General features: G+C 38.7%; 4 protein-coding genes across 6 annotated transcripts; 1 reads left to right on the forward strand and 3 right to left on the reverse strand.

Moving 5' to 3' along the window:
- Window positions 1–1805: 1805 nt before the first annotated feature.
- LOC113747831 (neurotoxin 3FTx-RI) lies at window positions 1806–4931 on the forward strand. 3 transcript variants are annotated; one of them, XM_027289129.1, is made up of 4 exons: window positions 1806–1897; window positions 1996–2073; window positions 2166–2276; window positions 2363–2555. In XM_027289129.1, the coding sequence occupies exons 2-4, from the start codon at window positions 2025–2027 to the stop codon at window positions 2467–2469; spliced, it is 267 nt and encodes an 88-aa protein (XP_027144930.1). In that variant the 5' UTR covers window positions 1806–1897; window positions 1996–2024; the 3' UTR covers window positions 2470–2555. The 3 variants fall into 3 exon arrangements, with proteins under 3 accessions (XP_027144930.1, XP_027144932.1, XP_027144931.1); XM_027289131.1 differs by lacking the exons at window positions 1996–2073; window positions 2166–2276; window positions 2363–2555 and adding exons at window positions 4379–4456; window positions 4549–4659; window positions 4746–4931 and having other exon boundaries at window positions 1833–1897; XM_027289130.1 differs by lacking the exons at window positions 1806–1897; window positions 1996–2073; window positions 2166–2276; window positions 2363–2555 and adding exons at window positions 4149–4280; window positions 4379–4456; window positions 4549–4659; window positions 4746–4931.
- A 2265-nt stretch (window positions 4932–7196) lies between these two features.
- On the reverse strand, window positions 7197–10935 carry LOC104924142 (GTPase IMAP family member 8). Its single transcript, XM_027289296.1, has 5 exons — window positions 10822–10935; window positions 10065–10736; window positions 8948–9703; window positions 8523–8744; window positions 7197–8425 (listed from the first exon to the last, which is right to left on the reverse strand). Exons 1-5 carry the CDS (start codon window positions 10841–10843, stop codon window positions 8259–8261), a joined length of 1839 nt encoding a protein of 612 aa, XP_027145097.1. The 5' UTR covers window positions 10844–10935; the 3' UTR covers window positions 7197–8258.
- An 812-nt stretch (window positions 10936–11747) lies between these two features.
- LOC109139844 (GTPase IMAP family member 8-like) lies at window positions 11748–16128 on the reverse strand. The gene is made up of 5 exons (XM_027289294.1): window positions 16024–16128; window positions 15271–15942; window positions 14143–14898; window positions 13338–13559; window positions 11748–13243 (listed from the first exon to the last, which is right to left on the reverse strand). The coding sequence occupies exons 1-5, from the start codon at window positions 16043–16045 to the stop codon at window positions 13026–13028; spliced, it is 1890 nt and encodes a 629-aa protein (XP_027145095.1). The 5' UTR covers window positions 16046–16128; the 3' UTR covers window positions 11748–13025.
- Window positions 16129–17235: 1107 nt separating this feature from the next.
- LOC113744027 (GTPase IMAP family member 8-like) lies at window positions 17236–22712 on the reverse strand. Its single transcript, XM_027289295.1, has 6 exons — window positions 22556–22712; window positions 20868–21539; window positions 19519–20274; window positions 19091–19315; window positions 18819–19004; window positions 17236–18775 (listed from the first exon to the last, which is right to left on the reverse strand). Exons 1-5 carry the CDS (start codon window positions 22578–22580, stop codon window positions 18844–18846), a joined length of 1839 nt encoding a protein of 612 aa, XP_027145096.1. The 5' UTR covers window positions 22581–22712; the 3' UTR covers window positions 17236–18775; window positions 18819–18843.
- Between the last annotated feature and the right edge of the window lie 4 nt (window positions 22713–22716).

The following is a 22716-nucleotide window of genomic DNA, read 5'->3' on the forward strand; positions in this document are numbered from 1 at the left end:
TATAGCAAATTAACCAAAGCTTAAGTGACATGAAACAGATATTTTCTAATTACAGAGAGATCTGTTTGTCGCTACAACGATAAAAAAACGAGGTGGCAGGTCGGTTTGATTGTAGCATGTGTAGTTTTTAATTAAGAACATTTTCTTTGTTTATACTTCTGAACAAAACTGAGTTCAAATATGTGTACTGATGTGTTTTAGACTATTAAAAAAATATTCATCCCAACTCCAATATTCTTATTTGTGAGTCAAAGCCTCTAATGAAGGAGCAAGAAACCTCAAAAATCAGAGTGACCTTTTTTCACAGCATGAAATAGTAGGATAAGCACAGGTGGTACTAATGAGTTAAACTTAATTAGTATCACTGGAAACTCCTGTGTTGATCATGTCCAAGTGGCTGCTATATTCAGATCAAAACATAATTTAACAAATATAGAGTCATATCGGCTGTTTTAAAGAGCGACAGGAGCTCCATGTTTGATCTAACTTTGATGGTATTGAAGATTTAGAGGGAAGATTGATGCCCGGACGGTTTAAGGGAAAGTAATCAGCAGCCACATTGTGTTGAGCTCCAGTTAAATTTGGTTTAAAGAACTAGAAATAGACAACAATGTAAAGAATTGAGTACAAAAAATAGATAAAAACATGATTAAAAATTTGAAACTTTAGTTTACCCCAAGAGTATTTATTTAATTAAACTATTAATATAACCCAAATACACTACAAAAAAAAGAGGATTCGCAGCTGTTGTTTCTTTCATTAGTGTCTGCGGATTCAGTGAGCTTTTGGTCAACACTTTCGGTTTATCCCTTTTTTTTTTTTAATTTGGGCTGATCTGTCCTGAATCTCAATCTGATTACGTAAGAGAACGTGTCATGAGAATTTTTTAAGAAGAACCTTTGAATAAGGAGGACTGGATTCAAAGTATCAAAGTTTAAGTTGAATTTAATATTCTTGTACAAGAAGGAGCGTTTAACAGTGCAACACACAAGAGGGTTACAGAGAAAAAGGCTCCCTGTGGAGCTCTGTCAGGTAATTTTTATACAATTCATTCAAAATGGGCTGTCTCGAACATCTTCCCACTAACGATTTCCTTTTTTGGTTTTCCCCTTAGTAATGAACATTATGTTTCTTGTCCAAAATGACACTTCCTTTAGTCTGTTTCTCATGTCCTTGAACATTTTTAAAATTTCCTTTCCCAGGCAGCTTCAACAAACACATGCTAGATAAGCGAAATACACAAAGTAAACAAAAAGACAAAACCCACATACACTCTCTCTAAGAGTTAAAACATCTGCAGCCCAGTACAATCCTAATTTTTATAACAGAACGTACAGAATCTGTCGTGTGTTTGTAGACGAGGCAGCTCAGACAAGAAGCGGCAGCTTTATTCATGAATTCTAGCACTTTAAATCTTTATTTTAATGCACATTTCATTCAAAATGTTTGATTTCTTTATTCACGTTTTCAGCTTGTTATCGTTTCATGGCCCCCTTTGAAAGCAAGAAATACGTCAAAGATTGTTTACTTTACAAAACAAACGTTTAAATATTGCATCTTACTAGCACATTACTAAAAGTTTCCAACATTAAAAACACTCTCATTAGTCGTCTTGATGTGTTTTGTTTCTGTGCTTATGGTGTCAGTATTTGTCATGCTAATGATTGACCTACTGTACAGTTCAAAGGTGAATTTTCTGTAAGTCAAGTGTGTGATTTCCCAACGTCCATGTCTGCCCGATTAGTCACTCTGTGAAGAAAACCCAGAATTGCAAAAGTTTAAAATAGACCAAATATGCAACACTAATGTAAAGATTGGGCAACAAAGCTCTATAAAAAGGAAGCCAGAGTGTCAGAGTATCAGTGCTCCACAAGGACAGTTCATCGGGTTCATTCAGGTTGGTTATCTTTAAGTTTTTAAATATGTACTTTATAAAAGTTTTCTGATCTTTTATTATAACAATGTGGTGTCTGATCTCCACCTTTCTTAATACAGAGACTTGTGTGCAGAGACATTGTGAAAACATGAAGACTGTGATTCTTGCTCTTCTTGTATTAATGGCTGTCAGCCAGAGTGAGTTACCCTGCAGATCTAAACTCTGTTTTCCCTTGATTAAAATGAAATTAAAGAGTAAGTTTGATGAAGAATGTGTTTTTCTTTTCCAGCTGAAGCGTTGAAGTGTAACTGTGCAGGCCTGCGGGGGTGTCCAAAACCTGTGGAGACCTGCTATAATGAAAACGAAGTCTGTGGCAGTGTCACCTTTTCTAGTGCATCCAGTAAGTCTTCACTGGCAAAAGTGTTGGTTACAATAAAGTGAGCAGCCACCACAAGAAAAATAATAAACTTTCCCATGTTTTCCCAGATCCCAGCTTCTTCAAGGGTTGCATGCCATTACGTGACTGCGTTCTGATGAATCGCCAAGGTGCATCAACTGCCAGATGCTGCAAGACTGATCAGTGCAACCCGTAAATGAATGTCATCATCATAATGTTCTGTTGTCATGTAGTGTCTGTTCTGGTATTTTCACAATAAAGTGCAGACGTGTTTCAAATGTTTCCATATTTTCATTTTTTCTCTGATCTCTTAAAATGGCTTCACTGCAAAGCTCAACTGATCAAATCTAGCACAAATGTGTATTTACAATATTACACTTTTATAATTTGACCATTTTTTTCCACAATGAGTTCATCGATTAGTCAAATGGAGCTAACGCAGAGTTGACAGTGACGTCTAACAATGACAAAAGTTGATTTAAAGAGAAGGCGACATGACGTTGCTTTACAAGCTGACTGAGTTTTTCATATGGAGGAGTTCATACAGTGGTGCTTCATCTGGGACTAGTGTATGAAACACAACCTCCTCTGTTCATCAGTGTGTATTTTTTTAACAAATTGAAACAGTCGAACCATCTCATACTGTCAAGGTTTATTGTTTGGTGTTACCTGTTTCTATTTTATTATTCTGTCCTCTCATCGTGTCTGTGACTTTGTGCCTTTGTTGGATTTCCCATCACTTTTGATTGTCTGTTCCACTTAGTTTCACCTCTCCTTATCCTGCCTTCACTTGTTATATTTAGTTCCTGTGTTTCTTGGTTTCAGCGTCGGTTTGTCGTTGTACTGTGTGTCAATCGTTCAGCCGCAATCATTTGTTGCTCTTTTTTTTGGGATTGCAAAAGCTCTGCCTCCTTCAGCATCTGCATGTGGGCTCTTCCTCTTCAGTTACCTTGCTTGCACAAATGTGACGCAAAAAGAATCTCAGCGACTTTACAACAAGATTCTTAGTGCAGCACAAGATAAAAACATAAGACATAACCCCCCCAAAATTAGGGGATAATGAGCAATTCATTTAATTATAACAAGTAATGTAACAGTTGTATAAAAAGGGTCTAACTGAAGCTAATTTGCAGCCCCCATCTCTAATTAGACTTTTACAACAGTATCAACACATTCACTAATAAAATAATATCCTGTTCTCATGTAAAGTCTTCACATTTTGCAGTTTACTTCTCCTGATTCTTTTTCTTCTTACACCAAAGTCGATAATGAAACATTAATCTGAACTTTTCCCATATTTGAAGACCTTTATTTTCTCTTTTGGGGGATCTCTTAGTGTTATTGTAATTAAATGAGGAGGGATTAAATCAATGAAGCCCATAAAAGTTACAATTTGTCAGGCAATGGCACAACTGCTCTACTGCTAGCATTAAACATGAGTCTGTTGTTTTTCTTTTACAAATATGACTAAAAAATACCCCAGTGAATCAGTGAGGTCATATTACGTTTTCTCAGCATACATGTCTGGCCTAATAATACACTGGATTTGCATTAATTGCTCAACAAATCCAAATAAAAACTCAAGTAGGGCAATTTACCAGGTGTTTTTAATAAATGTATTACAAGAATACTCCAAGCAAAATAAGGCATTTGATTTCTCTTGCTTTATTTAAATTGAATTTGATTGTACTACTAAGATATTATATAAATGTTCTTTATTACATTTTTAGTTTGTTTTGATCCTCCACCATGCACGAGGCATTGTGAAAACATGTCAGCCAGGGCGAGTTACTGCATGTTTAAAATGTGTCTGTTTTGAGCAGAGGCCAGTTAGTGAAACACTAACCGAACATGATTGTGTTTTTCTTCTTCCAGGTGAAGCAACCAAATATGCAACACTAACTGCTACCACCAACTGTAAAATTTGGGCAACAAAGCTGCATAAAAAGGAAGCCAGAGTGTCAGAGTATCAGTGCTCCACGAGGACAGTTCATCGGGTTCATTCAGGTTGGTTATCTTTAAGTTTTAAAATATGTACTTTACAAAAGTTTTCTGATCTTTTATTATAACAATGTGGTGTCTGATCTCCACCTTTCTTAATACAGAGACTTGTGTGCAGAGACATTGTGAAAACATGAAGACTGTGATTCTTGCTCTTCTTGTATTAGTGGCTGTCAGCCAGAGTGAGTTAACCTGCAGATCTAAACTCTGTTTTCCCTTGATTGAAATGAAATTAAAGAGTAAGTTTGATGAAGAATGTGTCTTTCTTTTCCAGGTGAAGCGTTGAAGTGTAACTGTGGAGGCCTGCGGAGATGTCCAACCCGTGTGGAGACCTGCTGGGGTTCCAACAAAGTCTGTGCCAGCGTCATCATTTATGCTGGATCCAGTAAGTCTTCACTGGCAAAAGTGTTGGTTACAATAAAGTGAGCAGCCACCATGAGAAAAATAATAAACTTTCCCATGTTTTCTCAGCCACCAGGTACTTCAAGGGTTGCATGGGATCACGTGAGTGCATGCTGATGAACCGTCCAGGTGTATCAAGTGCCAGATGCTGCAGCAGAGATCGGTGCAACTGAATGTCATCATCATAATATTCTGTTGTCATGTAGTGTCTGTTCTGGTATTTTCACAATAAAGTGCAGACGTGTTTCAAATGTTTCCATATTTTCATTTTTTCTCTGATCTCTTAAAATGACTTCACTGCAAAGCTCAACTGATCAAATCTGACACAAATGTGTATTTACAATATTACACTTTTATAATTTTACCATTTTTTTCCACAATGAATTCATCGATTAGTCAAATGGAGCTAACGCAGAGTTGACAGTGACGTCTAACAATGACAAAAGTTGATTTAAAGAGAAGGTGACATGACGTTGCTTTACAAGTTTTTCATATGGAGGAGTTCATACAGTGGTGCTTCATCTGGGACTAGTGTATGAAACACAACCTCCTCTGTTCATCAGTGTGTATTTTTTTTTAACAAATTGAAACATCTCATACTGTCAAGGTTTATTGTTTGGTGTTACCTATTTCTATTTTATTATTCTGTCCTCTCATCGTGTCTGTAACTTTTTGCCTTTGTTGGATTTCCCATCACTTTTGATTGTCAGGCCAGAACTCAAAACAGGACTCAGAAGCTGAGGTGTCAGTGAGCAGATTTATTGGACACAAACAAACCTCTCGACAGAGTGATCTGAAACAAAAGGCTATGAAAACTGACCTAAAGGAGTCTCCCAGATGGGAAAACAAGGCCAAAATAAAGTAAACAAAAAACACTCTTATAAGGAGGAAAAACTCTATAAACTATATAAACTCTATTATGAAAAATTATCTAAATCAAAATCACTCTCAAGGAGAAAAAATCAAAACGCTACAAAACATTAACTTAAACCACTACTATAAAAACACTTTGTCACAGGACAAAGGGAGACACAGAACCTATATAGACACACACAGATGGGTAATGGGAGACAAAAACAAGAACACCAACATATCACTTTGTTGTGACATTGATTGTCTGTTCCACTTAGTTTCACCTCTCCTTATCCTGCCTTCATTTGTTATATTTAGTTCCTGTGTTTCTTGGTTTCAGCGTCAGTTTGTCGTTGTACTGTGTGTCAATCGTTCAGCCGCAATCGTTTGTTGCTCTTTTTTTTTTTGGGATTGCAATAGCTCGGCGACTTTACAACAAGAGTTCTTAGTGCAGCACAAGATAAAAACAATCCCCAAAAATTAGGGGATAATGAGCACAAGATAAAAACAATCCCCAAAAATTAGGGGATAATGAGCAATTCATTCAATTATAACAAGTAATGTAACAGTTGTATAAAAGGGGTCTAACTGATGATAATTTGCAGCCCCCATCTCTAATTAGACTTTTGCAACAGTATCAACACATTCACTAATAAAATAATATCCTGTTCTCATGTAAAGTCTTCATATTTTGCTGTTTACTTCTCCTGATTCTTTTTCTTCTTACACCAAAGTCGATAATGAAACATTAATCTGAACTTTTCCCATATTTGAAGACCCTTCTTTTCCCTTTTGTGGGATCTGTTGGTGTTATCATAATTAAATGAAGAGGGATTAAATCAATGAAGCCCATAAAAGTTACAATTTGTCAAGCAATGGCACAACTGTTCTACTGCTAGCATTAAACATGAGTCTGTTGTTTTTCTTTTACAAATATGACTAAAAAATACATCCAGATGAAAAGTTAATAATACACTGGATTTGCATTAATTGCTCAACAAAACTCAAGTAGGGAAATTTACCAGGTATTTTTAATAAATGTATTACAACAGCACTCCCAGCAACTGAACATGATTGTGTTTTTCTTCTTCCAGGTGAAGCCTTGAGCTGTCACTGTGGTGTACAAGCTCTGAGCAAACCTGCTCTGCTTCAACTCGTCTTTCCTCATTAGATGGCACCACCTTGTGGTAGATGAAGGGAAGGACACTCATATGTGTGTCCTGTCTGCATCTTTATGTGTTGGTTCATTCATCAGGACGTGACAATAACAACCTGTAAGCAGTCATGGCTTTGCATCATCATTGCACCTGCTTGAAATAAATGGTAAATAGTCAGAGCAGGGATTAATTGATAGTATTAATTAATTGATAAATTGATAAATTATATCAAAAAATTTATTTAAGGGAGATAAAAGTGTGGAAACTGTTGACTGTCCAAATAATCTTTAAGTTTACAGATTTCTGTAGCTTTCTTAAAGACCTTAAGTGGGCAAATTCCTGCCACACACTCCTCCAACCTTCGATGTGAAGACACTTCAAGATTGTTTACACACTGATTTGAACTATGACAGCTAACCAGCCACTTAATGAACTACCTGCAGATATCACTCTGTGACTGTAGCCGAACTGTAGGCATGAAATATGTAAGTAAGAAAAGAAAACGCTGCAATTGAACATTTGATCCAGCTTTATTACAAAATGCTTTACAGAGCAGTAGACCCAACAGAAGGCAACACAGTGTAAGAACGTGTGACACTACATAATTACAGATTCAAAGATAATAAAATAAATGATAAAAGGACAATTAATAAACATAGAAAATGAATAGATGAAAAGACAAAAAGGTAAGTCTGTAAAAATGAGTGATCTAAAAGAATTCACCGATTCAGCGAGACTTATCTCCTCGAGTAGGTCGCTTCAGAGTCGAGGGGCCCTGATCAAAAAGGTGCGATCACCTCTAGTTTTTAACCTCGACCCTGGAACAACCAGAAGTGACCCGCCCGAGGATCTGAGGCTGCGAACTGGCTCATAGTGGGTTAGCATGCCAGCAATATATTTAGGAGCCAGACCTCTGCAGGCTTTTAAAGTGATCAGTAAAATCCTAAAATCAATCGAGATGTGATGTTGTCTGTTAAAACTGGTTAGACATGACATGGTTATGACATTTGCATAGAGAAAGTACCTTTTTTTCAGCATATACAAAATGAAGCAATCTATGATCCTTACCATTAATCTTATTTATAAGTATATATAATTTTTAGAATGTGAAACATCCCAGGTTTCTGCAGGTATATTTCTGGAAGATGGAACGAGTCTTACTTCCCAGTTTTCACTTTAGTGAAGCGAGAAGCAGGAAAACTTTCAGGTAAATTGTTCTTATATTATAGATTTAGGCAGAATTTAGACAGAATGTACAGATTGAGGCAGATATTTACCTCAGTGTGAACACAATGCTGACGTTTTCAGCAAACAGCAGCACTGTAGAGGTCAGGTTTATCGACAAAATGCTGCAGTAATAAGAACAAAACATCTTCTGGATTCACCTGAATTCACTTACAGCCTACCGGTCTTCTCTCATTATCAGGTGTTTGGAGCAGAGTGGGCAGTTTTTTTGAACAGCCTGATGCAGACATATGACGGGCTGAATTTATTTCAGTAAGAAGGTAATTTCTTCATTCTTTTTAACAGATTTCTTTCTTTCTCCTCTTTGGTGCTCCTCCAGCCAGTGGAGTCATAGGCAACTAACTAGCTCCGCATGTCCTCCTTCCTCCTCTTCCTTCGATATCCCGCTTGTGTTAGAGGCTGTTGCATATCCAGATGTTGCATGTTGGGTTTTCAGCCACTTTGATACTTTTTCTCTTGATTTCTGCAGCCGGTCACTGTCTGGCTCAGAGATGGCTATGGTGGGGAAAGAAAACAAAAACAATCAGAATGTAAAAATATTACAAAACTGAACAAGACAAAAGTTATTGTAGCTGTAGTTTGATTTATTCACCTGGGCAGAGAGGACTGTAGAGATGTCTGCGTTGCATGGAATACTCCCGTCTGCTCCACTCTCTCTCCAGGAGTCTCTTCCATCTGTTCAGAGGTCCTGGTCCTGCATCATCTTCACTTTCTTCTTCAAGTCCAAAACTCTTAAAGTGATCATCTTCATGTGGGTGCTCCATTTCTTCTTCCTCCCCTTCTGACCTGTCAGACTCCTGACCTTCAGCACTCACTGGTTGGAAAATCATCAATAATCATGTTAGCTCTACAAAGGATAGGCAGCCACATACAGTAGAAGTTCCCTGGGAGGGTGCCCAGGAGGTGAACTAGAACCCCTCCAGCTACCAGCTCCATGTTTTGGTTAATTCTGGACCTGTTCATGTTACAAACCTAAAGCAGATCATGATGATGGTCAGAATATCTGTGGATACTTACTGTCTGGGGGTTGACTCATACTTCCTTCACGGATACGTTGTTTTTCCCAGTTCCTACGATCCCATTCGATCGTAAGTTGTTCTGTGATCTCCTTGGCTGTGTTCTTGTCTTTGTTTTCAGTTGATGTGTCACTTCTGTCTTCCCAATGTTGTGGATCATCTGTGTCAGTGTGAGCACTGAGGTAGAAAGAGCTGTTTCTTGCCACCATCTCCTCCATCTTCTCCAGGAGCTCTGTTACCTGATCATCATCTGCACTCATGTTGTTGAGGACGTGATACCTGTTTCCACATTTCTCAATAAGCCAACGAAGAGGCCTCCCTTCACTTTCAATGTACTGCTCAATAGTTTTGTCCCCCAAAACGTCCCCGACTGTAAACAGCACAATAACATGTCTCCACACTGTTGGTCCAAGTACCTTCATGTTGTCCTCTGTGACTCTTCTTTGTTCTTCAGTGAACGATGTTTCAAGTGACATTGCCAACAAAATGACATTTGGTGATGGTGAACACAGAGAAACCCCTTTTAAAATTTCAGACTTCACAAATGAAGGGTTAAACTTTGCTGGGAAGAATTTCCACCATCCAGGAGTGTCCACGATGACGACCTGTCTTCCAGCCACCTCGCCACTTTGCTTTAAAGCTTTCACCGTTCTTTCCCCAGACTGAAACTCCTTAGTGTGCAAAAGATTGTTTCCAGTGGCACTCTTCCCGGAAAACACCCACCCAAGCATCAGGACTCTCAGGTCGAGTGTTGGCCCTGTGTAACAACACAGGTATTAGATATTTAGTACTTTCGAACAACAGTTCTTGTTCATCCCTCTTTTGCTAACAAAGGTATGTAGTACCCAGCATATATGTGAACACTTCTCAACTCCACATATAGCTTTGGACACAATTTATTTTTTGCCTTTATTTGCTTTTCTACACAGGTGAAGCTCACCTATGAGTTTGTTTACAACCTGTCTAACTGTCTGATAACTGTTTGTTGCCCTTTTGAGTTTTTAATTTGGCAAGGTTTCCAGATCTCAGCAATTACCATTAGGAACAATGTCCAAAACTACAAAAATAAGACCCCAGAACTCAACAAACATTTGTATAATAAAACAAACCCAGCTTACCTGTCAGGAGTCTTCTGAGGTTTTGCCTTTGTTGTTGTGTGTGCATACGCAGCTCTTCAGCTTTTTTCTCCACTTCTTTCCTCTTTGACTCAGCATTTTGCATCTGAATGATGTCGATTTCATAGCAACGGTTTTCAGCCACCATGGCATCAATCTTCTCAAACAGTTCTTCGACTTTCTTATTGTTGTCTGTACCATCATCACAAAGAACATGGTATCTGTTACCACAGGCCTCCAGAAGTGACTGGAGTGGTGCCCCTTCCCTCTTGATGTAATCCTCAATGGTATAGCCGAGTTGACCTCTGTGGGTGAAGACCACTATCGTGTGGTCCCACACCCTGTCACCAAAGAAGTATTGCAAGTGCTCCTTTGTTGCCTTCTTGTTCACGTTCTTGAATGGTAGTTTAACATTAACCACCAAGATGAAACCATGCAGTCCAGGTGTGACACTGAGAATCGCTTCTGTCTTGAAAAGTTCAGGTGTGTTGCAGAGCTCATATCCTGGCAGCCATCCAGGGGCTTTGGCCAACGTGACCTTTCGCCCGCACACTTCTCCCTGTCTTCTTTCACAACATGGTGTTATATCTCCAACATCAAACACCTTTCCAAAGATGATGTTTCCAACCAGGGATTTTTTGGAGGGGTTGGATCCCACGAGTATTACATTCAGCTCTGACAGAAAGAAAGTGAAACAAAGATTAAAAAAGAATAATTCATCCACAATATATTAGTTACTTTACTTACTTTACAGACTCACCTTTGACGGTTGAAACTTCCATGATTTCTGAAGAGTGTATTTTACAGTAAGGTCTCTAATGGCCTTTACCTGCTTTATGTCGTGTCAGTGACTGTGTTTGCGCTGATCACACTACTTTTGTTTTGCCCTTTGTCCCTTCTTCGTCAAATATTAACAAGTCACACTACTTTTGTTTTGCCCTTTGTCCCTTCTTTGTCAAATATTAACAAGTCACACTGCATATTTTCATGTGGAAGAGATTAGATCAGTGACACACTCTGTTCAGAGTCACATTTCCGGGTTTCTTGTTTCTTTCAAATGTGACATACGCAAAATGTATTATTGCATTTTAGTTTTAAGTTTGGTATTTATTAGATATTTTTGTTTAGAAGGCAGCACCTTCAGGAAATAGGTGCAGTGTTCGGTCGGCTGTCAGTTGAGGACAGTGTGAGACTCCACGTGTATTTACATGCACAAGCATGTCTGTAACAGGGCAAACTTCATGTATTAGGGTTGTGAGAATGAAAAATACATTAAAATAAAATACAATGCTAGTTTTGATGCTGTGATTGCTAATGTGTGAAGATTCAAAGAGACTGAACAGGACACAGTTTTGTTTTTCTATGTAACAAAGCACCATCTTGTGGTAGATGAGGGAAGGACACACATAATTCAATTCAATTCAATTTTATTTATATAGCGCCACATCATAACAAAAGTTATCTCATGACACTTAAAAACAACATTTCAAGGTTGGACTTTCAGTACATACAAAACAACACAAGCATACACACCACCAACAAGCACATTGAGATATGAAGCAACTTATGATCTTTACCATTAACCTTGTTTATATGTGTGTATATATATTTTTTATGATTTGTGGTTATTTTTTGTTCATATTTTAAAACACCTTTATTCACAGTTTATATTTACACCCAAGTTTCCAAAGTTATCATAAATGCTCAACATCCCAGGTTTCTACAGGTGTATTTCCTAGAAAATGGAGAAGATATTATCGTGTACAGTATTCAACCTACTCTTCACATCACATCGAACACTGCCTCCACCACATCAACATATAACCCCATAGTATAAATGAACAAGACAAAACAAGATAATAAATATCTAGATAAAACAGCAGCAGCAGCAACAACAACACACAACATGATACAGTACAAAGCATATATTTGATCACCTTTACTGCATTGTCTCAGTAAACATGTCAGCAGAAACTTGTCTTATAATGTTATCAAATTAATGAGACACAGTGCTTAAGCATTTTGATGATAATTTTTCATGTCTCCACTAAAAAAGTCTTCTTGAATTCCAGAATAATCAAAGCTCCATCTTCAAACTATCTGATACAGAAACACAAATATTTCTTCCAAGCAGCAGTGATTTCATCAAAGTTAATTTCTGCTTTGGTCACAAAATCTTTCAGGGACAAAGTAACAAAGTGACACCAAACCGACGGTCTGTACAGAAGGCTCAATGTGCAGTACAGAGGACATGAAGGGACAACTGATACCTGAGAGTAACATTGTCCATCACTGTAAGCAGTCTGTGCACCTCCTAGAGCTTTAAGAGCTTTAAAATAGTGAGATTAGTTAGAATACCTAGAATTTCACCAACTAATTTTGTACTCACAAGGTTGATTTAGTATTTCTTCAAAGTAAACAAGTAGATTCACTGTTAAAGCTGTCTGTCTGTGCAGAATTACTCAATGCTTTACAACATTACGCGGTGAAACTGGATCATATTTTATGGAGAAAACGTTTTCTGCTGTTTGCTCTGATGTCCTCTAACTGCTGCATATCAAACCTTTATAGAGTTTTCTGATGGACAGTAAAGTAAACTGCTGCAAACTATAGCAGCTGTTAACTAATGTCCCACAGAAGTGCTCGGTCCTTTCATTGTAACATTTTATAGCAACTATATTAGACTCCTCTACATCCCAGAAATATTGATTCCTATTTCGTAGTCTCTTATTGTATTTTTCAGAATATCCTTATTAGTCCACATCTGTTGCAGTCTAGACAGGATTTAGACGCTGAAGTCTTGAACAAACAGCAGCACTGTAGAAGTCTGGTTCATCTGCAAAATGCTGCTGTAATAAACACAAAACACCTGCTGGGTGCACCGGGATTTACAAGGTTAATGATATAACAATGAGTCTTTCTACAGCCAAACTGTATTCTTCTCACATTATCAGGTGTGTATTTTCAAGAGATGTCTTTCTTTCTCCTCTTTGGTGCTCCTCCAGCCGGTGGAGTCATAGGCAACTGCCTAGCTCTCCCATGTCCTCCTTCCTCCTCTTCCTTCGATGTACCACTTGTGCTAGAGGCTGTCCCATATCCAGATGTTGCATGTTGGGTTTTCAGCCACTTTGATACTTTTTCTCTGGATTTCTGCAGCAGGTCACTGTCTGGCTCAGAGATGGCTATGGTGGGGAAAGAAAACAACAATCAGGATGTAAAAATAATACAAAACTGAACAAGACAAAAGTTATTGTAGCAGTAGTTTGATTTATTCACCTGGCCAGAAAGGACTGTAGAGATGCCTGTGTTGCATAGCCCACTCCCGTCTGCTCCACTCTCTCTCCAGGAGTCTCTTCCATCTGTTCAGAGGTCCTGGTCCTGCATCATCTTCACTTTCTTCTTCAAGTCCAAAACTCTTAGAGTGATCATCTTCATGTGGGTGATCCATTTCTTCTTCCTCCCCTTCTGACCTATCAGACTCCTGACCTTCAGCACTCACTGGTTGGAAAATCATCAATAATCATGTTAGCTCTACAAAGGATAGGCAGCCACATACAGTAGAAGTTTCCTGGGAGGGTGCCCAGGAGGTGAACTAGAACCCCTCCAGCTACCAGCTCCATGTTTTGGTCAATTCTGGACTTAACTCAGCCACCCTCTGGTTCCTAAGCCAAAGCTCTGTGAACTGAGCTACTGCCGTCCGCAGCTTGAAGTGACTTGAAGTTGATAAATCATGAATGTGGACGTGTAACATTTCTATTTGTTTCTGTTGTAGTAATATCACCTTCTGTGTCCTCACATTCCAACCTGAGGGCCTCTGTTTCAATCACAGTGAACTTTCTGGTTAGCAAATTTTGAAACAACTCGGTTTGTAAAAGTTTAGGGCCTGACATTTTTTAACCCATGTTGTTCTGCATACAATGATACAACTAAAGAAGTTTCTTGACTGATGATTTGAATCATTGCCATTTAGAGCTAAATATAGTACACTATGTGGTCAACAGGAAATTATTTCAGAGAGCCCCTGCATGTTACAAACCTAAAGCAGATCATGATGATGGTCAGAATATCTTTGGATACTTACTTTTTGGTGGTATTTTCATACTTCCTTCACGGATACGTTGTTTTTCCCAGTTCCTACGATCCCATTCGATGGTAAGTTGTTCTGTGATCTCCTTGGCTGTGTTCTTGTCTTTGCTTTCAGTTGATGTGTCACTTCTGTCTTCCCAATGTTGTGGATCATCTGTGTCAGTGTGGGCACTGAGGTAGAAAGAGCTGTTTCCTGCCACCATCTCCTCCATCTTCTCCAGGAGCTCTGTTACCTGATCATCAGCTACACTCATGTTGTTGAAGACGTGATACCTGTTTCCACATTTCTCAATAAGCCAATGAAGAGGCCTCCCTTCACTTTCAATGTGATGCTCAATAGTTTTGTCCCCCAAAGCGTCTTTGTATGTAAACAGCACAATAACATGTCTCCACACTGTTGGTCCAAGTAGCTTCATGTTGCCCTCTGTGACTCTTCTTTGTTCTTCAGTGAACGATGTGTCAAGTGGCAGTGCCAACAAAATGACATTTGGTGATGGTGAACACAGAGAAACCCCTTTTAAAATTTCAGACTTCAAAAGTGAAGGGTTAAACTTTGCTGGGAAGAATTTCCACCATCCAGGAGTGTCCACGATGACGACCTGTCTTCCAGCCACCTCGCCACTTTGCTTCAAAGCTTTCACCGTTCTTTCCCCAGACTGAAACTCCTTAGTGCTCAAAAGATTGTTCCCAGTGGCACTCTTCCCGGAAAACACCCACCCAAGCATCAGGACTCTCAGGTCGAGTGTTGGCCCTGCGTCACAACACAGGTATTAGAAGTCTGGTACTTTCAAAAAATAGTTCTTGTTCATCCCTCTTTTGCTAACAAGGGTATGTAATACACAGCACATATGTGAACACTTCTCAACTCCACATATAGCTTTGGACACAATTTATTTTCTGCCTTTATTTGCTTTTCTACACAGGTGAAGCTCACCTATGAGTTTGTATACAACCTGTCTAATCGTCTGATAACTGGTGTTTGTTGCCCTTTTGGGTTTTTAATTTGGCAAGGTTTCCAGATCTCAGCAATTACCATTAGGAACGATGTCCAAAACTACAAAAATAAGACCCAAGAATTATTTCTTTCAACAAACATTTGTGTAATAAAACAAACCCAGCTTACCTGTCAGGAGTCTTTTGAGGTTGTGCCTTTGTTGTTGTGTCTGCATACGCAGCTCTTCAGCTTTTTTGTCCACCTCTTTCCTCTTCGACTCAGCAATTTGCATCTGAATGATGTCGATTTCATAACAGCGTTTTTCAGCCACCATGGCATCAATCTTCTCGAATAGTTCTTCAACTTTCTTGTTGTTGTCTGTGCCATCATCACAAAGAACATGATATCTGTTACCACAGGCCTCCAGAAGTGACTGGAGTGGTGCCCCTTCCCTCTTGATGTAATCCTCAATGGTATAGCCGAGTTGACCTCTGTGGGTGAAGACCACTATCGTGTGGTCCCACACCCTGTCACCAAAGAAGTATTGCAAGTGCTCCTTTGTTGCCTTCTTGTTCACATTCTTGAATGGTAGTTTAGCATTAACCACCAAGATGAAACCATGCAGTCCAGGTGTGACACTGAGAATCGCTTCTGTCTTGAAAAGTTCAGGTGTGTTGCAGAGCTCATATCCTGGCAGCCATCCAGGGGCTTTGGCCAACGTGACCTTTCGCCCGCACACTTCTCCCTGTCTTCTTTCACAACATGGTGTTACATCTTTAAGAACAAACACCTTTCCAAGGATGATGTTTCCAACCACAGATTTTTTGGAGGTGGTTGATCCCACGAGCATTGCATTCAGCTCTAACAGAAAAAAAGTGAAAGACATTAAAAAAGAGTAATTAATCTACAATATTAGTTACTTTACTTACTTTACAGACTCACCTTTGACGGATGAAACTTCCATGATTTCTGAAGAGTGTATTTTACATAAAAGGTCTCTAATGGGCTTCACCTGCTTTCTGTCTTGTCACTGACTGTGTTAGTGCTGTGATATTGATCACACTTCTTTTGTTTTGCCAGGTCCCTCCTTCGTCATCTACTAACAAGTCCAACTGCATATTTTCATGTAGGAGAGATTAGATCAGTGACACGCTCTGTTCAGAGCCACATTTCTTGGTTGTGTGGTGTGTGGGTAACTCAAACTTGTTTCAAGGTCATGTGAACTGTCAATTTGTTTGTTGTTGACATAATAAAGTGACTGCATGGTCAGTGTTCATCTTCTTTCTACAAGCTCTGTGTATAAAATGTCATTATCGAGTTGTGACAGGCAAAAATTAATTGTTACAAAATTGTTATGACCCTGTCTGTAAAAATGTCAAACAACAAGAAAGTGTTACCAAGCAGTATCAAAAACTGCAGTTCCTCAAACATCCACTTGAGGTTGGCTACAGAATGTAACGTTGATGTAACGGCTGTTGGACCCTGTGTGGAGTGAGAGATGTAATGAACAGTCCTGTTATGGTCTATATCGGCACTCATGGAACGTTTCTTGTCCAATCAAATGACTTGTTCGGAATTAACTGTTATATAAGTAGCTTTTATCATGTTTTCTAAACAGTATATTCAACATGCATTAGTGCTGAAGATGATATAGATCACATTGGTATCTTTTGTTGTGGAAAGTCCCTCCTTCATTACCTACTAACAAGACCAGCTGCATTTTTTAATGTGGGAGTGTCATGATAACCTAACCTTGTTTAGCCTGGTTGTTTTCTTCCAAATGTGACATACGCAAAATGTATGATTGCATTTTAGTTTTAAGTTTGGTATTTATTAGATATTTTTGTTTAGAAGGCAGCACCTTCAAGAAATAGGTGCAGTGTTCGGTCGGCTGTCAGTTGAGGACAGTGTGAGACTCCACGTGTATTTACATGCACAAGCATGCCTGTAACAGGGCAAACTCCATGTATTAGGGTTGTGAGAATAAAAAATACAATAAAATAAAATACAATGCTAGTTTTGTTGTTGTGATTGCTAATGTGTGAAGATTCAAAGAGACTGAACGGGACACAGTTTTGTTTTTCTATGTAACAAAGCACCATCTTGTGGTAGATGAGGGAAGGACACACATAATTAAATTCAATTCAATTTAATTTATATAGCGCCACATCATAACAAAAGTTATCTCATGACACTTAAAAACATAATTTCAAGGTTGGACTTTCAGTACATACAAAACAACACAAGCATACACACCAACCAACAAGCACATTGAGATATGAAGCAACTTATGATATTTACCATTAACCTTGTTTATAAGTGTGTGTATATATATTTTTTATATTTTGTGGTTATTTTTTGTTGATATTTTAAAACACCTTTATTCACAGTTTATATTTACACTCTTTACTGCTTTGTGTACAGTTTCCCAAGTTTCCAAAGTTATCATAAATGCTCAACATCCCAGGTTTCTACAGGTGTATTTCCTAGAAAATTGAGCAGATATTATCGCGTACAGTATTCAACCTACTCTTCACATCACATCGAACACTGCCTCCACCACCTCAACATATAACCCCATAGTATAAATGAACAAGACAAAACAAGATAATAAATATCTAGATAAAACAGCAGCAGCAGCAACAACAACACACAACATGATACAGTACAAAGCATATATTTTATCACTTTTACTGCATTGTCTCAGTAAACATGTCAGCAGAAACTTGTCTTATAATGTTATCAAATTAATGAGACACAGTGCTTAAGCATTTTGATGATAATTTTTCATGTCTCCACTAAAAAAGTCTTCTTGAATTCCAGAATAATCAAAGCTGCATCTTCAAACTATCTGATACAGAAACACAAATATTTCTTCCAAGCAGCAGTGATTTCATCAAAGTTAATTTCTGCTTTGGTCACAAAATCTTTCAGGGACAAAGTAACAAAGTGACACCAAACTGACGGTCTGTACAGAAGGCTCAATGTGCAGTACAGAGGACATGAAGGGACAACTGATACCTGAGAGTAACATTGTCCATCACTGTAAGCAGTCTGTGCACCTCCTAGAGCTTTAAGAGCTTTAAAATAGTGAGATTAGTTAGAATACCTAGAATTTCACCAACTAATTTTGTATTCACAAGGTTGATTTAGTATTTCTTTAAAGTAAACAAGTAGATTCACTGTTAAAACTGTCTGTTTGTGCAGAATTACTCAATGCTTTACAACATTACGCGGTGAAACTGGATCATATTTTTTGGAGAAAACGTTTTCTGCTGTTTGCTCTGATGTCCTCCAACTGCTGCACATCAACTCTTTATAGAGTTTTCTGATGGACAGTAAAGTAAACTGCTGCAAACTATAGCAGCTGTTAACTAATGTCCCACAGAAGTGCTCGGTCCTTTCATTGTAACATTTTATAGCAACTATATTAGACTCCTCTACATCCCAGAAATATTGATTCCTATTTCGTAGTCTCTTATTGTATTTTTCAGAATATCCTTATTAGTCCACATCTGTTGCAGTCTAGACAGGATTTAGACGCTGAAGTCTTGAACAAACAGCAGCACTGTAGAAGTCTGGTTCACCTGCAAAATGCTGTTGTAATAAACACAAAACACCTGCTGGGTGCACCGGGATTTACAAGGTTAATGATATAACAATGAGTCTTTCTACAGCCAAACTGTATTCTCACATTATCAGGTGTGTATTTTTAAGAGATTTCTTTCTTTCTCCTCTTTGGTGCTCCTCCAGCCAGTGGAGTCATAGGCAACTGCCTAGCTCTGCATGTCCTCCTTCCTCCTCTTCCTTCGATGTACCACTTGTGTTAGAGGCTGTGGCATATCCAGATGTTGCATGATTCAGCCACTTTGATACTTTTTCTCTCGATTTCTGCAGCAGTTCACTGTCTGGCTCAGAGATGGCTATGGTGGGGGAAAAAAAATCAGAATGTAAAAATATTACAAAAATGAACAAGACAAAAGTTACTGTAGCTGTTTAATTTATTCACCTGGCCAGAAAGGTTTGTAGAGATAGTTCTGTTGCATGGCATACTCTCGTCTGCTCCACTCTCTCTCCAGGTGTCTCTTCCATCTGTTCAGAGGTTCTGGTCCTGCATCATCTTCACTTTCTTCTTCAAGTCCCAAACAGCTCTTAAAGTGATCATCTTCATGTGGGTGCTCCATTTCTTCTTCCTCCCCTTCTGACCTGTCAGACTCCTGACCTTCATCACCCACTGGTTGGAAAATCATCAATAATCATGTTAGCTCTACAAAGGATAGGCAGCCACATACAGTAGCAGTTCCCTGGGAGGGTGCCCAGGAAGTGAACTAGAACCCCTCCAGCTACCAGCTCCATGTTTTGGTCAATTCTGGACTTGTTCATGTTACAAACCTAAAGCAGATCATGATGATGGTCAGAATATCTGTGGATACTTACTGTTTAGGGGTGGACTCATGCTTCCTTCACGGATACGTTGTTTTTCCCAGTTCCTACGATCCCATTCGATGGTAAGTTGTTCTGTGATCTCCTTGGCTGTGTTCTTGTCTTTGCTTTCAGTTGATGTGTCACTTCTGTCTTCCCAATGTTGTGGATCATCTGTGTCAGTGTGGGCACTGAGGGAGAAATAGCTATTTCCTGCCACCATCTCCTCCATCTTCTCCAGGAACCCTGTTACCTGATCATCAGCTACACTCATGTTGTTGAGGGCATGATACCTGTTTCCACATTTCTCAATAAGCCAACGAAGGGGCCTCCCTTCACTTTCAATGTGCTGCTCAATAGTTTTGTCCCCCAAAGCGTCCCCGACTGTAAACAGCACAATAACATGTCTCCACACTGTTGGTCCAAGTACCTTCATGTTGTCCTCTGTGACTCTTCTTTGTTCTTCAGTGAACGATGTATCAAGTGGCAGTGCCAGCAAAATGACATTTGGTGATGGTGAACACAGAGAAACCCCTTTTAAAATTTCAGACTTCACAAATGAAGGATTAAACTTTGCTGGGAAGAATTTCCACCATCCAGGAGTGTCCACGATGACGACCTGTCTTCCAGCCACCTCGCCACTTTGCTTCAAAGCTTTCACCGTTCTTTCCCCAGACTGAAACTCCTTAGTGCTCAAAAGATTGTTCCCAGCGGCACTCTTCCCAGAAAACACCCACCCAACCATCAGGATTATCAGGTCGAGTGTTGGCCCTGCATCACAATTAGATTAGATTAGGTATTAGATATTTAGTACTTTCAAACAACAGTTCTTGTTAATGACAATTTGGGCATTATTTTTGTAATTCTGAATTTCATTTAAATTTTTAAATAAATAATCTATGGTCAAAAGGTCTTCTCTGTGACTACATGCATGTTCTCATTCTTTCAAGTTTAATATCTACAGTATGCAGCTTCAGGAGAAGCTTTGTAAACAAAATCAACCCTCCTGTGCTAACGGCGTATAGTACCCTACATGTATGTGAACACGTCTGGATTTCACATACGACTTCGGGCCCGTGTTTGATGTCACTAGTGGACTTTACAGTGACCAACTTCCAACTTGTACTGTAACAGTTGTACAGAGTAATAATTTGCTTTTTACCTTAATTTTCTTTTCCACACAGGTTAAGCTCACCTATGAGTTTGTTTACAACCTGTCTGATTGACTAATAGCTTGTGTTTGTTGCCCCTTTGGGTTTTACTTGGCAATGTTTCCAGATTACAGCAATTTCCAATAAGAATGAAGGCCAAAACTCCAAAAATCTTTCAACAAACATTTGTGTAATAAAACAAACCCAGCTTACCTGTCAGGAGTCTTCTGAGGTTTTGCCTTTGTTGTTGTGTCTGCATACGCAGCTCTTCAGCTTTTTTGTCCACTTCTTTCCTCTTCGATTCAGCAATTTGCATCTGAATGATGTTGATTTCATAACAACAGTTTTCCGCCACCATGGCATCAATCTTCTTAAACAGTTCTTCGACTTTCTTGTTGTTGTCTGTGCCATCATCACAAAGAACATGGTATCTGTTACCACAGGCCTCCAGAAGTGACTGGAGTGGTGCCCCTTCCCTCTTGATGTAATCCTCAATGGTATAGCCAAGCTTACCTCTGTGGGTGAAGACCACTATCGTGTGGTCCCACACCCTGTCACCAAAGAAGTATTGCAAGTGCTCCTTTGTTGCCTTCTTGTTCACGTTCTTGAATGGTAGTTCAGCATTAACCACCAAGATGAAACCATGCAGTCCAGGTGTGACACTGAGAATCGCTTCTGTCTTGAAAAGTTCGGGTGTGTTGCAGAGCTCATATCCTGGCAGCCATCCAGGGGCTTTGGCCAACGTGACCTTTCGCCCGCACACTTCTCCCTGTCTTCTTTCACAACATGGTGTTACATCTTCAAGAACAAACACCTTTCCAAGGATGATGTTTCCAACCACAGATTTTTTGGAGGTGTTGGATCCCACGAGCATTACATTCAGCTCTGACAGAAAGAAAGTGAAAGAGATTAAAAAAGAAATATTCATCCACAATATAAGAGTTGCTTTATGGAGTCACCTTTCATGATTTCTGAAGAGTTTATTTTACATGAAACATGGCTTTCATTTCCTTTTTGTCTTGTTGTTGACTGTGTTAGTGCTGGTATGTGGTATAGATCAATGGGGGTTTTTTTTGTTTGTTTTTTGCTGTTGTGACAGCTTTCACTATCGTCATCTAATCACAAGACCAACTGCGCATTTTTATGTAGAAGTGGTTAGATCAGTGACACTCTCTGGTAAGAATCACATTTCTGGGCTCTGTATGGGTAACTTAAACTTGTTTCAACCTGATTGTTTCCTTAACAAAAGTAATGTTAACTGAATATTCTTCATCACTGACATAAAAACTGACCATATGGTCAGTGTCTATCTTTGTCTTTCTTCATTATGCCATTATAAATTCATACAGAGACAGACAGAGATAATGGAGAAAAAAAAAATTCCATTGCATAAGAGGTACTTTATGGACTTACCTTTGATGATTCATGAGTATATTTAACATAAAAGATCACTAATCGGCTTCATCTCCTTTCCATCTTGTTGTTTACTGAATGATGTTAACTGAATATTCTTCATCACTGACATAAAAGGCCATCATGATCGGTGTCTATGTTTGTCCTTTTTCCTCCATTCCCTTATTCCCTTCCATAATCTGTTAGTTCTGTATATTAAATATAATATAATTGTGATTGAGTTGTGACGGGCAGAACAAGAAACAGAGAAAACATTTGGAGGCTTAGTGGATTGTATAACTGCAAATGCAGCTTGGTGAAAATGTCAGATTTTAAATAAAAATCATGAAATTAAAACAAAGAAACAAATCTGTAGAACACGTTGAAGATGATAACAGCAAGAATTGACGACTACAATAAAAGGAAAAGATTCAGACTAAAACCAAATTACATAGTAACAGGAAAAAAAATCATAATTAATTAATTCACAGTATAATTTATTTACTCACCTTTGATGGTTGTAGCTTGATTCATGTTTTCTGAAGAGTTTATTTAATAATAATAATAAAAAGATCTCCAATGGCTTTGATTTCCTCTCCGTCTTGTTGTTGACCATGCACTGAATGTGTTTTAGGTTTTCATCTAATCATAAAACCAACTGAGTGTTGGG

This window comes from Larimichthys crocea, chromosome XVI, assembly GCF_000972845.2.
Source record: "Larimichthys crocea isolate SSNF chromosome XVI, L_crocea_2.0, whole genome shotgun sequence".
Taxonomy (NCBI): Eukaryota; Metazoa; Chordata; class Actinopteri; family Sciaenidae; genus Larimichthys; species Larimichthys crocea.